This window comes from Capra hircus, chromosome 16 (assembly GCF_001704415.2).
Source record: "Capra hircus breed San Clemente chromosome 16, ASM170441v1, whole genome shotgun sequence".
Classification (NCBI taxonomy): Eukaryota; Metazoa; Chordata; class Mammalia; order Artiodactyla; family Bovidae; genus Capra; species Capra hircus.
Window position 1 is genome coordinate 5,784,441 of NC_030823.1, and position 16,980 is coordinate 5,801,420.

At 41.4% G+C, this 16,980-nt stretch overlaps 1 protein-coding gene across 2 annotated transcripts in view; it reads left to right on the forward strand.

Annotated features, from left to right (window-relative positions):
• The window catches only part of KCNT2 (potassium sodium-activated channel subfamily T member 2), a 439,686-nt gene that overhangs the window by 379,189 nt on the left and 43,517 nt on the right, over window positions 1-16,980 (forward strand). For both annotated transcript variants that reach the window (XM_005690450.3, XM_013970060.2), the window contains one exon: window positions 15,914-16,015. In XM_005690450.3, the coding sequence (XP_005690507.1) occupies window positions 15,914-16,015 (102 nt within the window). The remainder of the gene's footprint in view (window positions 1-15,913; window positions 16,016-16,980) is intronic.

The following is a 16,980-nucleotide window of genomic DNA, read 5'->3' on the forward strand; positions in this document are numbered from 1 at the left end:
CCATGCATATGCTCTGTCCCATGACCTCAGTCCTGGGAACACTGCGCCGCTCCACTCATTCCTGTCTACCAGGAACTGATAAGGAACAGAGGGTTCATGAGAAACAGAAAGCAACATACAAGAATCCTAAAGTTCCCTGACAGTTGCCTAGAAACATTTCAGGCTGCTTCCCTCGTAGCTCAGTCAGTAAAGAATCCAACTTCAGTGTGAGAGCCCCAGGTTTGATTCCTGGGTCAGGAAGATCCCCTGGAGAAGGAAATGGCAACCCACTCCAGTATTCTTGCCTGGAGAATCCCGTGGAGAGAGGAGCCTGGCAGGCTACAGTCCATGAGGGTCGCAAGACTCAGACATGACTTAGCTACTAAACCACCACCACCACCACTATGGGTTGAATTGTGTTTCTCTGCCCCACCAAAAATGTACTGGAGTCTTAGCCGCCACTACTTCAGAAGGTGAAATTCTCTAAAGAGAGGGTTTTACCGAGGTAAGCAAGATAAAGAAGACCTTAAGGGCCTAATCCAGAATGATTGGCATCCTTATAAAAAGTGTAAATTCAGACCAAGGGACAGATACTTGTAAATGGAAGACAGACATCCACAAGCCAAGAGGAGAGGCTTGGAACAAATCCATTACTGATTCCTCAGAAAGAACCAAAGCTGGAAACACCTTCATTTTAAACTCTCAGCTTTCATAACTGAGAGGAAATAAATTTCAGTTGTTTTGGCACTCTGTTTATGATACTTCCTTATGGCAGTGCTGACAATCTAACACATGTGCCATCACTGATAATGGTAACTATTCATTTCTAACTCATGCTTTTTATCACTGAACTGATTGGAGGAGGTTGCCATTAACCCCACCAAAGAGGCACCAGAACTTATATATGATGGGGGAAACAGAATCTTGGAGGGCACAAACAAAACCTTGTGCACACCAGGACCCCGGAGAAGAGAGCAGTGACCCCACAACAGACTGACCCAGACTTGCCTGTGAGTGTCCAGGAGTCTCTGGCAGAAGCCGTGGCCTGCTGCAGGGTCAGAGGCACTGCGTGCAGCATTGCCTTCATGGGACCTTTATCCTCATTACCTCCACCATAGTTTGGCCTCAAGTCAAGCAACAGGGAAGGAATACAGCCCCCAAATCAACAGAAAAATTGGAATAAAGATTTACTGAGCATGGCCCTGCCCATCAGAGCAAGACTCAGTTTCCCTCTCAGTCAGTCTCTCCCGTCAGGAAACTTCCATATGCCTCTTATCCTTATCTGTCAGAGGGCAGACAGAATGAAAACTACAATCACAGAAAACTAATCAAACTGATCACGTGGACCATAACCTTGTCTAACTCAATGAAACTATGAGCCATGCCTTGTAGGGCCATCCAGGACAAACGGGTCATGATGGAGAGTTCTGACAAAACATGGTCCACTGGAGAAGGGAATGGTAAACCACTTCAGTATTCTTGCCTTGAAAACCCATGAACAGTATGAAAAGGCAAAAAGAGGACACTGAAAGATGAACTCCCCAGGTCTGTAGGTACCCAATATGCTACTGGAGATCAGTGAAGAAATAACTCCAGAAAGAATGAAGAGACAGAGCCAAAGCAAAAACAACACCCAGTTGTGGATGTGACTGGTGAAGGAAGTAAAGTCTGATGCTGTAAAGAGCAATACTGCATAGGAACCTGGAATGTTAGGTCCATGAATCAAGGCAAATTGGAAGTGGTCAAACAGAAGATGGCAAGAGTGAACATGGACATTTTAGGAATCAGTGAACTACAATGGACTGGAATGGGTGAATTTAACTCAGATGACCATTATATCTACTACTGTGGGCAAGAATTCCTTAGAAGAAATGGAGTAGCCATGATAGTCAAGAAAAGAGTCCGAAATGCAGTACTGGGATGCAGTCTCACAAACAACAGCATGATCTCTGTTCATTTTCAAGGCAACCCATTCAATATTATAGTCATCCAAGTCTATGTCCTGATGAGTAATGCTGAAGAAGCTGAAGCTGAATGGTTCTATGAAGACCTACAGGACCTTCTAGAACTAATACCCAATAAAGATGTCCTTTTCATTATAGGGGACTGGAATGCCAATGTAGGAATTCAAGAGATACCCAGAGTAACAGACAAATTTGGCCTTGGGGTATAAAATGAAGCAGGTCAAAGGCTAACAGACTTTTGCCAAGAGAATGGAGAACATACTGGTCATAACAAAGACCCTCTTCCAACAACAAAAGAGAAAACCATTAGATCACTCAGGTATGACCTAAATCAAATTTTACAGTGGACATGGCAGATAGATTCAAGGGATTAGATCTGATAGACAGAGTGCTTGAAGAATTATGGATGGAGGTTCATGACATTGTTCAGAAGGCAGTGATAAAGACCATCCCCAAGAAAAACAAATACAAATAGGCAAAATGGTTGTCTGAAGAGGTCTTAAAATTAGCTGAAAAACGAAGAGAAGCTAAAGGCAAAGGAGAAAAGGAAAGATATACCAATTTCAATAGAGAGTTCCAAAGAATAGCAGGAAGAGATAAGGAAGCCTTCCTCAGTGATCAATGCAAAGAAATAGAGGGAAAGGATAGAATGGGAAACACTAGAGATCTCGTCAAGAAAATGAGAGATACCAAGGGAATACTTCATGCAAAGATGGGCACAATAAACGACAGAAATGGTATGAACCTAACAGAAGCAGGACATATTAAGAAGAGGTGGCAAGAGTACAAAGGAGAACTACACAAAAAGATCTTAATGATCCACATAACCATGAAAGTGTGATCACGCACCTAGAGCCAGACATCCTGGAAGCAAAGTCAAGTGGGCCTTAGGAAGCATCACTATGAACAAAGCTAGAGGTGATGGAATTCCAGTTGAGCTATTTCAAATCCTAAAAGATGATGCTGTGAAAGTCCTGCACTCAATATGCCAGCAAGTGTGGAAAACTCAGCAGTGGCCACAGGACTGGAAAGGTCAGTTTTCATTCCAATCATACAAAGAATGTTCAAACTACTACACAATTGCACTCATCTTACATGCTAACAAAGTAATGCTCAAAATTCTTCAAGCCGGGCTTCAACAGTACACGAACTGCAAACTTCCAGATGTTCAAGCTGGATTTAGAAAAGGCAGAGAAACCAGAGATCAAATTGTCAACATCCACTGGATCCTCGAAAAAGCAAGAGCGTTCCAGAAAAATATAAACTTCTATTTTATTGACTATTCCAAAGCTTTTGACTGTGTGGGTTACAGCAAACTGGACAATTTTTCAAGAGATGGGAATAGCAAACCATGTGACCTGCTCCTGAGAAATATGCATGTAGATCAAGAAGTGACAGTTAAAACTGGACATGGCACAACAGACTGGTTCCAAATCATGAAAGGAGTATGTCAAGGCTGCATATTGTCACCCTGCTTATTTTACTTACATGCAGAATACATCATGGGAAAGGCCGGACTATATGAATCTCAAGCTTGAATCAAGATTGCTGGGAGAAATATCTATACTCTCAGACATGCAGGTAACACCACCATTATGGCAGAAAGGGAAGAAGAACTGAAGAGCCTCTTGATGAAAATGAAAGAGGAGAGTGAAAAAGTTGGCTTACAACTCATAATTCAGAAAACTAAGATCATGGGATCCAGTCCCATCACTCCATGGCAAATAGATGGGGAAACAATGGAAACAGTGAGAAACTTAATTTTCTTGGTCTCCAAAATCATTGCAGATGGTGACTCCAGCCATGAAATTAAAAGACATTTGGTCTTTGAAAGAAAAAATATGACCAACCTAGACAGAATATTAAAAAGCTGAGACATTACTTTGCCTACAAAGGTCCATCTAGTCAAAGCTACATTTTTTCCAGTAGTCATGTATGCATGTGAGATTTGGACTATAAAGAAAGCTGAGTGCCAAGTTGTTGGTGCTGTTGAACTGTGGTGTTGGAGAAGACTCTTGAGAGTCCATTGGACTGAAAAGAGATCAAACCAGTCCATGGTAAAGGAAATCAGTCCTGAATATTCTTTGGAAGTACTAATGTTGAAGCTGAAACTCCAATACTTTGGCCACCTAATGCAAAGTACTGACCTGCTTGAAAAGATCCTGATGCTGGGAAAGATTGAAGGCAGGAGAAGAATGGGACGACAGAGGCTGATATCGGTTGGATGGTGTCACCGACTCAAAGGACATGAGTTTGAGTAAGCTCCCGGAGTTTGTAATGAACAGGGAAGCCTGGCGTGCTGCAGTCCATTGGGTTGCAAGGAGTCGGACACAACTGTGCGACTGAACTGAACTGTGCGACCCCATGAATTGCAGCATACCAGGCCTCCCTGTCCATCACCATCTCGCAGAGTTCACTCAGACTCACGTACATCGAGTCCATGATGCCATCCAGCCATCTCATCCTCGGTCGTCCCCTTCTCCTTCTGCCCCCAATCCCTCCCAGCATTAAACTCTTTTCCAATGAGTCAACTCTTCACATGAGGTGGCCAAAGTACTGGAGTTTCAGCTTTAGCATCATTCCTTCCAAAGAAATCCCAGGGTTGATCTCCTTCAGAATGGGCTGGTTGGATCTCCTTGTATTCCAAGGGACTCTCAAGAGGTTTCTCCACAGTTCAAAAGCACCAACAACTTGGCACTCAGCTTTGACAGTCCAACTTCAGCCTTCTTTACAGTCCAACTCTCACATCCATACATGACCACAGGAAAAACCATAGCCTTGACTAGACGGACCTTAGTCGGCAATGTAATGTCTCTGCTTTTGAATATACTATCTAGGTTGGTCATAACTTTTCTTCCAAGGAGTAAGCGTCTTTTAATTTCATGTCTGCAGTCACCTTCTGCAGTGATTTTGGAGCCCCTAAAAATAAAGTCTGACACTGTTTCTACTGTTTCCCCGTCTATTTCCCATGAAGTGATGGGACCGGATGCCATGATCTTCATTTTCTGAATGTTGAGCTTTAAGCCAACTTTTTCGCTCTCCTCTTTCACTTTCATCAAGGGACTTTTTAGCTTCTCTTCCCTTTCTGCCATAAGGGTGGTGTCATCTGCATATCGGAGATTATTGATATTTCTCCCAGCAATCTTGATTCCAGCTTGTGTTTCTTCCAGTCCAGCATTTCTCATGATGTACTCTGTGTATAAGTTAAATAAGCAGGGTGACAATATACAGCCTTGACGTACTCCTTTTCCTATTTGGAACCAGTCTGTTGTTCCATGTCCAGGTCTAACTGTTGCTTCCTAACCTGCATATAGTTTTCTCAAGAGGCAGGTCAGGTGGTCTGGTATTCCCATCTCTTTCAGAATTTTCCACAGTTGATTGTGATCCACACAATCAAAGGCTTTGGCATAGTCAATAAAGCAGAAGTAGATGTTTTCCTGGAATTCTCTTGCTTTTTCGATGATTCAGAGAATGTTGGCAATTTGATCTCTGGTTCCTCTGCCTTTTGTAAAACCAGCTTGAACATCAGGGAGTTCACAGTTCATGTATTGTTGAAGCCTGGCTTGGAGAATTTTGAGCATTACTTTACTAGCATGTGAGATGAGTGCAATTGTGCAGTAGTTTGAACATTCTTTGGCATTGCCTTTCTTTGGAATTAGAATGAAAACTGACCTTTTCCAGTCCTGTGGCCACAGCTGAGTTTTCCAAACTTGCTGGTATATTGAGTGCATCACTTTCACAGTATCATCTTTCAGGATTTGAAACAGCCCAACTGGATTCCATCACCTCCACTAGCTTTGTTCATAGTGATGCTTTCTAAAGCCCACTTGACTTCACATTCCAGGATGTCTGGCTCTAGGTTACTGATCACATCATCATGATTATCTGGGTCGTGAAGATCTTTTTTGTACAGTTCTTCTGTGTATTTTTGCCACCTCTTCTTAATATCTTCTGCTTCTGTTAGGTCCCTACCATTTCTGTCCTTTATCGAGCCCGTCTTTGCATGAAATGTTCCCTTGGTATCTCTGATTTTCTTGAAGAGATCTCTAGTCTTTCCCATTCTGTTCTTTTCCTCTATTTCTTTACATTGATCACTGAAGAAGGCTTTCTTATCTCTTCTTGCTATTCTTTGGAACTCTGCATTCAGATGCTTATATCGTTCCTTTTCTCCTTGGCTTTTCACCTCTCTTCTTTTCACAGCTATTTGTAAGGCCTCCCCAGACAACCATTTTGCTTTTTTGCATTTCTTTTCCATGGGGATGGTCTTGATCCCTGTCTCCTGTACAATGTCACAAACCTCATTCCATAGTTCATCAGGCACTCTATCTATCAGATCTAGGCCCTTAAATTTATTTCTCACTTCCATTGTATAATCATAAGGGATTTGATTTAGGTCATACCTGAATGGTCTAGCAGTTTTCCCTACTTTCTTCAATTTGAGTCTGACTTTGGTAATAAGGAGTTCATGATCTGAGCCACAGTCAGCTCCTGGTCTTTCTTGTTTTTGTTGACTGTATAGAGCTTTTCCATCTTTGGCTGCAAAGAATATAATCAATCTGATTTTGGTGTTGACCATCTGGTGATGTCCATGTGTAGAGTTCCTTGTGTTGTTGGAAGAGGGTGTTTGCTATGACCAGTGCATTGTCTTGGCAAAACTCTATTAGCCTTTGCCCTGCTTCATTCCGCATTCCAAGGCCAAATTTGCCTGTTACTCCAGGTGTTTCCTGACTTCCTACTTTTGCATTCCAGTCCCCTATAATGAAAAGGACATCTTTTTTGGGTGTTAGTTCTAAGTGCTGGAAAAGAGTCTTGAGAATCTCTTCAACTACAAGGAGATCAAACCAGTAAATCCTAAAGTAAATCAACCCTGAATATTCATTTGAAGGACTGATCCTGAAGCTGAAGCTCCAATACTTTGGCCACCTGATTTGAAGAGTCAACTCATTAGAAAAGACCCAGATGCTGGTAAAGACTGAAGGCAGAAGGAGATGGGGTGACAGAGGAGGAGATGATTGGATGGCATCACCAAAGCTATGGACATGAGTTTGAGCAAACTCCAGGAGACAGTTAAGGACAGGGAAACCTGACATCCTGCAGTCCATGTCGTCGCAAAGAGTCAGACACAACTGAGCGACTGAACAACATAAATGGAGCATGAGGGGTCTTAGCTCCCCGACCAGGGATTGAACTCATTGTAACTGCATTGGAAGGCAGATTCTTATCCACTAGACCACCAGGGAAGCCCCCTTTTGCTACTTTTATAACCTACGTCTTGCTTATACAAGTTAAGAAAAAAAACTAAAGATTTTTTAGTTCATAAAGGCAATTTTATTAAGATTTCTAAAATCTTTTAAAGATTTTTCAGACTGGCCTGCTCATTTCTCTCAAAAACTTGACAAAATTCTGGTATGCTTAATTCCATTCATTTTTATGGCCAAAATATATCTCAAGTTCCTTCTTAAATATAATGTTTAGGTTATTTCTTTGCCTCCTCACCCCTATCTCTCGTATCTTTTCAAAACTCCTTTCAGGTTATTGAGACAATAGTGTTGGACTTTGTTGTTCAATCACTATTTTTTCAGTTGTACATTCTATTACCATAGGCATCCATAAACATCCCCTTTATAAATACTGGAGGCTCTTACTCTCTGACTCCCCATTTAGTCTGTGCACTAAATTGCTTCAGTCATGTCCAACTGTTTGGGACCTTTTGGACTGTAGCCCACCAGGCTCTTCAGTCCACAGGGTTCTCCAGGCAAGAATACTCGAAGGGGTTGCCATGTCCTCCCTCAGGGGATCTTCCCGACCCGGGGACGGAATCCAGGTCTTTTACAGCTGCTGCATCGGCAGGAGGGTTCTTTACCACTAGCACCACCTGGGAGCTTGAGGTTAGTTCTTGCCTGAGCTGCTGTGTTTCTTCTAACATCCGACTGACTGTAGCAAGTAGTGTTCACACATCAATATTATTTAGATGGAGATTCTCCTGGACCAGGTCTGGGAGTGGCACACAGACTCCACTCAGATGCCATTGGCTAGAACTCAATCCTGTGACCACATCTAACTTCAGGGAAGACTGAGAAAGGTAGTCCAACCATGTGCCCAAGGAGAATTGGGCAATGAGTTTTGGTGGACAGTCAGTATTCTTGGTCATATGTGATATATCACCCTTACTTTCTTCAAATTTGTAAACCCAATCTAAACATTCTTGAACATCATGCTTTAGCTTGCTTTTTTAATCTGATTTTCTCTCATTGTTGCTGTTTTTGTTGTTGTTGTTCATTTGTTTGTTTCACATTATCTTTCTGGTCCTGGATATTCACATGGCCTCACTGATATTATTTATCCAATAACAGAGTCCTCCCTCAGGGTCCATGGGGAATGGGTTTCAGTCCCCTCCCTTCCCACTCTTCAGCAGGACCAAAATCTGAGGGTGCTCAAGTCCCTTATGTGAAATGATTTAGTATCTGCATATAGCTATGTACCCACATCCTCCTGTGTATTTTTAATAATCTGATTACTTATAACATCTAATATTTTACAGTGTAAATTCCATGTAACTAATCATGCCTATATAATGAAACTTTGATAAAAACGCTGAAGAATGAGGTTTAGAGAGCCTCCTGACTGGTGAACGTATTGATGTGCCAGGAGGGTGGTGCCCTCAGACTCCATGGAGACAGAAGCTCCTATGCTTATGGCTCTTCCAGACTTGCCCAGTGTACCTTTTCGTCTGCTGTTCATTTGCATTCTTTATATTCAAATGATAGTCCTTAAACATAGCACTTCTGTGAGCTCTGTGAGCCTTCTGGAAAGTTCCTGAGATTGTGGGAGTTGTGCGAGACTCCAGATTTCCGTCTCTGGTTGGCTCCCACACCGTGTTTCTGATGCCTGCTGCACCAGCTTTGCTGAACGGACAGGAGGTGCTCAGTATACGTACTAAGCACGCCTGTCAAGAGGTCTTGATTTGGATGATAAACTAACCTATCATTCTATTTCTAAGGTGAGGACCATGTGTATCTTAGTGCAGGAGGGTAGTAACTGCCTTGAAGACCTTGCATTTTTCTTTAAGATAAGGAATGGGGTCTCCCACACCCCAAACTCCTTCAGCATGAACTTGCCTTGGGTTGACTCAAAGGTGTTAGGGAATGTGGGCCTGAGGTTGAGTCCTCATAAGCAAGATGAACCCATGGAGTGTCCAGAAAATGCAGCCCCTCTAAGCTGGCAGTGAGACTGGAACAGACGTGTATGTGTGTGTGTGTTTATGCACATGCACTCGTCTGTGTGCATGTGAGTGTGCGGGGGTGTGGGAGGAACCTACTCTTTCCAGTAAGAAAAAAGTGGAAATGCAAAGAAATGCTCTTTATTACTGGAACTGCTTCCTTCTTGTGTGCAATACGAAGAAGTAAAAGAAAGAGAGATTGATTTAAAGCCACTGACGACTCAGGGTCCTCTGTCACTTCAGTTCCTAAGCACACACTTCAGTGAGAAGGTCTAATAAGAACCCTGTTCTGGAAGAGATACAGATTCAGAGCTGCTAGGCCACCCCTGAGACTCTTTCCTAGGAAAGCCCTAAGCAGGATACACAAGACTCTAGCAACACGTTGAAGATGCTTGTATTTTACTGTTAGGATTTCCTGTACTTGAATTCCAAAGGTCACTCCCTGGGCAAGCAAGTTTGTGAGAGGAAAGGCAGAGTTAGCTCAACCAGGACGTGAGAATTTGGAAAGAAGATTTGAGGGCTGTTAGTGAAGTAGAGTAGGGGTGGGGAGAAAGAAGGAGGAAAAGAGTGGAAAAAGATGAGAAGATGTCATGTTATACCCTGTAAAGAAGGTCAAGCAGGGTGAATGGTAGGAAAAGCCACGAGATTTGGGGTTACAGTATTACTATGTGTAGGGTCTGGGCAGAATCTGCTAAGTCCAGCCATGCTATCAGCTCATTCCGTATGGCACTGGCTGGACACAGTAAAGAAAATACAATTTATGCCAGAAAAAATTCCTTCTTCCAACAAAACCATGTGTTCACGATAGCAAACCAAGTGGAAGAGATAGGTAAGATCAAGGATATTAAAGTATCTGGGATCTTTGATTTGGATGTCTGAGATATCTTTTAGGTATTTTTAGGTAAGTATCAATCCCTTGGATGAAAAAATCCCCTGGAGAAGAAAATGGAACCCACTCCAGTACTCTTGCCTGGAAAATCCCATGAACAGAGGAGCGTAGTGGGCTGCAGTCCAAGGGGTTGTGAGAGTCAGACATGACTTAGCAAATAAACAACAACAAAGTTTTAGATGAGTGGATGTTAGGAAAACACAAAATCATTGCTGAAACTTTAACTGAATCCAGAATTATACCAAGAAACAAGTATGCCCCCCCAAATTAATACAGTATATGTTTGTACTAGAAGAAATCACAGAAATATTTATTATTGTATCTTGTAAAACACAATAGTCAAAAGACATACTAAAGTCAGAGAACTTTGCATAACACAAACTTAGCAGTTTTTTCCCACCTTCAAACCTCCATTAAAGAACTGAAGTGAGAAGAGAGGGGTGTTGAGGTAACCTCAAGGAGTTTGTTTCTTGCCTCTTCATACAAATGTTATAAACTTTATGCAACAAACTTTCTTTAGATGTAGACAACCGCTGTAAGTAGAAAAAGATTTATTCATTTGTTCAATAAAATGTCATTGACTGTGTGCTAGGCATTTGGCACAACTTAAGAAACACATGCAGAATACATCATGAGAATCCCTCGGCTGGAGGAAGCACAAGTTGGAATCAAAATTGCCAGGAGAAATATCAATAACTTCAGATATGCAGAGGACACCACCCTTATGGCAGAAAGTGAAGAAGAACTAAAGAGCCTCTTGATGAAAGTGAAAGAAGAGAGTGAAAAAGTTGGCTTAAAGCTCAACATTCAGAAAACTAAATCATAGCATCCGGTCCCATCGCTTCATGGGAAATAGTTGGGGAAATGGTGGAAACAGTGGCTAACTCTATTTTTCTGGGCTGCAAAATCACTGCAGATGGTGATTGCAGCCATGAAATGAAAAGATGCTTACTCCTTGGAAGGAAAGTTATGACCAACCTAGATAGCATATTCAAAAGCAGAGACATTACTTTGCCAACAAAGGTCCATCTAGTGAAGGCTATGGTTTTTCCAGTGGCCATGTGAGAGTTGGACTAGAAAGAAAGCTGAGCACCGAAGAATTGATGCTTTTGAACTGTGGTGTTGGAGAAGACTCTTGAGAGTCCCTTGGACTGCTAGGAGATCCAACCACTCCATCCTAAAGGAGATCAGCTTGGGTGTTCATTGAATGGACTGATGTTGAAGCTGAAACTCCAATACTTTGGCCACCTGATGCAAAGAGCTGACTCACCTGAAAAGACCGTGATGGTGGAAAGATTGAGGGCAGGAGGAGAACAGGATGACAGAGGATGAGATGGTTAGATGGCATTACCGACTTGATGGACATGAGTTTGGGTGGACTCCGGGAGTCGGTGATGGACAGGGAGGCCTGGCTTGCTGCAGTTCATGGGGTCACAAAGAGTCGGACATGATGAGCAACTGAACTGAACTGAAGAATCACATGTGGCCCCAGGTTCATAGGAAATCCTACCTATTTCCGTAGTAAGACAGCTCATTTGGAGCCGCCTATCTAGATGGTTCAAATAAGCCTTGTTGACTCCAAAGCTAATAAGTCAGTGACTGCATTGTGATGTAATGGCCACAGATACCAAGGGGGTACCACTTGCATATCCTTCCTTCTCCCTACATTTCAAGTCAGGATTCCTTATACTCTGGACAGTCTTCTCAACTAGCAGACATGATAGATGTGGTGGAGTAACTCCTCTTTCTCCCTGACAGGGTTGATGCTAAGCCCCGCCTCATCTGTCTGTCCACGGAAAGCCCAAGGGTCTAGTTGCTCTAGTACCATCATTACAGCAAGCAGCGGCAGCTGCCCTGTTTATCTCCAAGTCCTCCTCTGTCAACAGTATGCCCTCGCACCCATTCCTAAAGAGATCGACCCAGAGCCATCCCTTCCCCTGAGATCTCTCAAATTTGCTGCATTGGAGACTGGAGCCCTCTTCCATTGCCTCAGAGTGAGGGCTGATGTTTTCATTTGCTTTTCTATGTTGGTCTTTCCTGGTAAGGGGAAGCTGGCAAAAAGAGAAAGAAGCATCTTTGAGGTGACCACTTAAGTACAAGGTGAAGTTTCATCCTTAAGAAATTCGTTCCAATCTTACACAAACATTTGCTCTTAGGCCTTTGCTTATTAATGGGCAATAATAGCAACAGAATTTTTCAAACGAAACCCTCATACACCATTATACACACAAACACATGCTTTTTCACGTTGTTTCTTTGTTGTTGTTGTTGTTGTTTTTTTCCTGTGGTAAAAGTCGTATGAAATGTGCTGTTTTGAGCATATTTAACTGCACAGTTCAGGGACACTAAGTGCATTCATGTTCTGCAACACTCACTGTCATCCGTCTCTGGGATGTTTCACCTTCCTAAACGGAACCTCTATCCCCTCTAAAGACGAACTCCCCGTACCTCTCCTACCCCGAGTCCCTGACTCCTGGCATCTGCCAGAGTCCTTTCTGACTCTGAATTTGAAATTCTAGGTACCTCATATAAGTGGATTCAAGCAGTGTTTTTTGCACCTACTATATACTGGAATCCTTTTTTTAAGATTAACAAATATATGTCCTAAAAACACAGTTTATTTCCTTTTATTTCCCCTTGTGCTTTACAGTAGGTTCTCATTAGTTATCTATTTTATAATAGTATCAATATATATATAGATGTTAACCCCAATCTCCCATTTCATCCCACCCCCACTTTAACCCTCAGTATCCATGTATTTGTTCGTTATATCGGTGTCTCTATTCCTGTCCTGCAAATAGGTTCATCTATCCCATTTTTCTAGATTCCACATATATGCCTTAATATATGATATTTGTGTTTCTCTTTCTGGTTTGAACACACTTTTGGGGGTCATTTACAGAATTTTAGCTGCAGTTTGGTATGGCTCAGTCAACTGAGTTCAGTAAATCAGTCGTGTCTGACTATTTGCAACCCCATGGATTGCAGAACGCCAGGCTTCCCTGTCCAACACCAACTCCTGAAGATTGCTAACTCATGTCCATTAAGTCAGGGATGCTATCCAACCATCTCATCCTCTGTCATCTCCTTCTCCTCCTGCCTTCAGTCTTTCCCAGCGGGTCTTTTCAAATGAGTCAGTTCTTCGCGACAGGTGGCCAAAGTATTGAAGCTTCAGCTTCAGCATCCATACTTCAGTGAATATTCAGGACTGATTTCCTTTAGAACTGACCAGTTTGATCACCCTGCAGTCCAAGGGACTCAAGAGTCCTTTCCAGCACCACAATTCAAAAAGCATCAGTTCTTCATCCCTCAGCCTTCTTTACGGTCCAACACTCACATCCATACATGACTAATAGAAAAACCACAGATTTCACTATACGGACTTTTGTTGGCAAAGTAATGTCTTTGCATTTTAAGACACTGTCTGCGTTTGTAATAGCTTTTCTTCCAAGGAGCAAGTGTTTTTTCATTTCATGGCTTTAATTTCACTTTTATCAAGAAGCTCTTTAGTTCTTTGCTTTCTGCCATAAGGGTGGTATCATCTGCGTATCTGAGGTTATTGATATTTCTCGGGGCAATCTTGATTCCAGCTTGTGCTTCATCCAGCCTAGCATTTCACATGATGTACTCTGCATATAAGTTAAATAAGCAGAGTGACGATATAAAGCCTTGACATACCCCTTTCTCAACTTGAACCAGTCTGTTGTTCCATCAGTTCAGTTCAGCTCAGTTCAGTCACTCAGTTGTGTCTGACTCTTTGCGACCCCATGAATCGCAGCACGCCAGGCCTTCCTGTCCATTGCCAACTCCTGGAGTTTACTCAAACTCATGTCCATTGAGTTGGTGATGCCATCCATCTCATCTTCTGTCATCCCCTTCTCCTCCTGCCCCCAGTCCTTCCCAGCATCAGAGTCTTTTTCAATGAGTCAACTCTTCTTATGAGGTGGCCAAAGTATTGGAGTTTCAGCTTTAGCATCAGTCCTTCCAATGAACACCCAGGACTGATCTCCTTTAGAATGGACTGGTTGCATCTCCTTGCAGTCCAAGGGACTCCCAAGAGTCTTCTCCAACTCCACAGATCAAAAGCATCAATTCTTTGGTGCTCAGCTTTCTTCACAGTCCAACTCTCACATCCATACATGACCACTGGAAAAACCATAGCCTTCACTAGACGGAACTTTGTTAGCAAAGTAATGTCTCTGCTTTTAAATATGCTATCTAGGTTGGTCATAACTTTCCTTCCAAGGAGTAAGCATCTTTTCATTTCATGGCTGCAATCACCATCTGCAGTGATTTTGGAGCCCCCAAAAATAAAGCCTGAACTGTTTCCACTGTTTCCCCATCTATTTCCTGTGAAGTGATGGGACCAGATGCCATGATCTTAGTTTTCTGAATGTTGAGCTTTAAGCCAACTTTTTCACTATCCGGTTCTAACTATTGCTTCTTGATCTGCATACAGATTTCTCAGGAAGCAGGTAAGGTGGTCTGGTATTTCTGTCTCTTGAAAAATTTTCCACAGTTTTTTTGTGATCCACACAGTCAAAGACTTTGGCATAGTCAGTAAAGCAGAAGTAGATGTCTTTCTGGAACTCTCTTGCTATTTCTGTGATCCATCATATGTTGGAAATTTGATCTCTGGTTCCTCTGCCTTTTCTAAATCCAGCTTGGACATTTGGAGGTTCTTGGTTCACGTACTATTGAAGCCTCGCTTGGCGAATTTTGAGCACTATTTGACTAGAGTGTGAGATGAGTGCAATTGTGCAGTAGTTTGAACATTCTTTGGCATTGCTTTTCTTTGGGATTTGGATGAAAACTGACCTTTTAAGTCCTGTGGTCACTGCTGAGTTTTCCACATTTGCAAATTTGCTGGTATATTGAGTGCAGCAGCATCTCTTAGGATTTGAAATAACTCAACTGGAATTCCATTGTCTGCACTAGCTTTGCTTGTAGTGATGCTTAGTAAAGTCCGCTTTACTTCACATTTCAGGATGTCTGGCTCTAGGTGAGTGATCACACCATCATGGTCATCTGGGTCGTTACGATCTTTTTGTATAGTTCTTCTGTGTATTCTTGCCACTTCTTCTTAATACCTTCTGCTTCTGTTAGGTCTCTACCATTTCTGTCTTTTATGACAGAGAAAATGTATGACTGGCACAACTTGAAAGCAGATTGACAAATTAAAACTCAAATGACAGAAAGCTAGAATCCACTGGTTGCAATCACTCCTACTTGCCTGTGTTCTGTGTCCTCACATATGAGAATATTCAAAAGCTGATATTCTAGATATTATAGTACATTATGTGGCTTTAGGGATTTTTCCAAATTTGATGAAATAATGATATTGTGTTCATTCTTTTTATTAACATTATTTCAAATCCTGTTAAGAAATATGTACAAAGGGTAAATAAATGTTTAATGTATGAAAGGATCCAGCTTTCTTAACCGTTGGGTATTTTAGTGAAGAAAACATGGTTATGAAAGGGGCCTCCCAGGTGGCTCAATGGTAAAGAATCCTGCCAATGCAGGAGATGTGGGTTTGCTTCCTGGGTTGGGAAGATCCCCTAGAGAAGGAAATGGAAACCCACTCCTGTACTCTTGCCTGGGTAATCCCATGGACAGAGGAGCCCAGCGGACTCCAGTCCATGGCAGTTGCAAAAGAGTCAGACACGACTGAGCATGCATGCACATTAATGGAAAGTAAAGCGATATTAACAGTACAATTAAAGGTGAAGTCATGGTGCATTCACAGCTAAGAACCACATGACAAAAATTGCTTTCTTCACATTTGTTAGAATTTAACTAAGCAGAAAAGCAAAAGATAGAGGATGCTCACAAATTATTCTTTTTCAAATTTCTGAACAGAAAGAAAGAGAACGAGGTTCTAACTTGGCCTTCATATTCCGACTGCCTTTTGCTGCTGGGAGGGTGTTCAGTATCAGCATGTTGGACACACTTCTTTATCAGGTACTCAGTGTTTCCTGCTGCTCTCTAAAGCATTTATTTTCTATTTTGTTTGGATTCTATCAAACGAATGATACAACTAGTGTTTCTCATGTAACTGTCAACTTAAATTGGCTCTGGAAGTAACCCAATATTTTATTTCATGTATTTAATGAATGATCTAAATGTGCCTATGAAAAACATTGGAAGAAAAAAATTATTTTTCAGAATAATCTATGAAATGATGTTAGGCATTCTTTGACACCAGTTCTTTGACACCAGATGATATTAGGCATTCTTTGACACCAGTTCTTTGACACCAGATGATATTAGGCATTCTTTGACACCAGAAATGATATTAGGCATTCTTTGACACAATGTTTCATGTGACATTTGAATTCATTTACATATTCCTTTACATATGTAACTAGACTATAAATAAAAGTTAAGAAAAAATTACTAGGTTAAGAAAAAGACACCTTTCTTTCTAATGCACATTTTTAAAAAATGATACCAAAGAATGTCAATAAACTGACAAATCAAGGATATTTTCAACATCTGATAATTTTGCCTACTTTAGAAACATGTAAGGAAAATTTTACAGCCTCTAAGAACCATTTAGTTTGTTTCTGAATGCCAGAGTTTCACATTGTCATTTCATCATTGCTAAGGTCACAGGGATTTTATTTTATACAAAGACACTAATTTTTTTAACCCTGCCAGAAGCTGAACAGCAGCAATATTTCATATTCTTTGATTCAAGTATTCAGATAATTTTTAAATATATCCGTTAAGGAAACAAAAAGATATTCATAGGGCTTTAAACAAAAATCAACAACAAAAAACCTAGTTGAAATATTTGATTATAAATTTTAGTCATTACAAACTTTTAAAAAATATACTCTTTCGTTCAGCTTATAGTTTTTGTTATTAAAAATATAAAATTGTTTTCCTCATGTCCAATACCATCCATACAATTTAAACATATC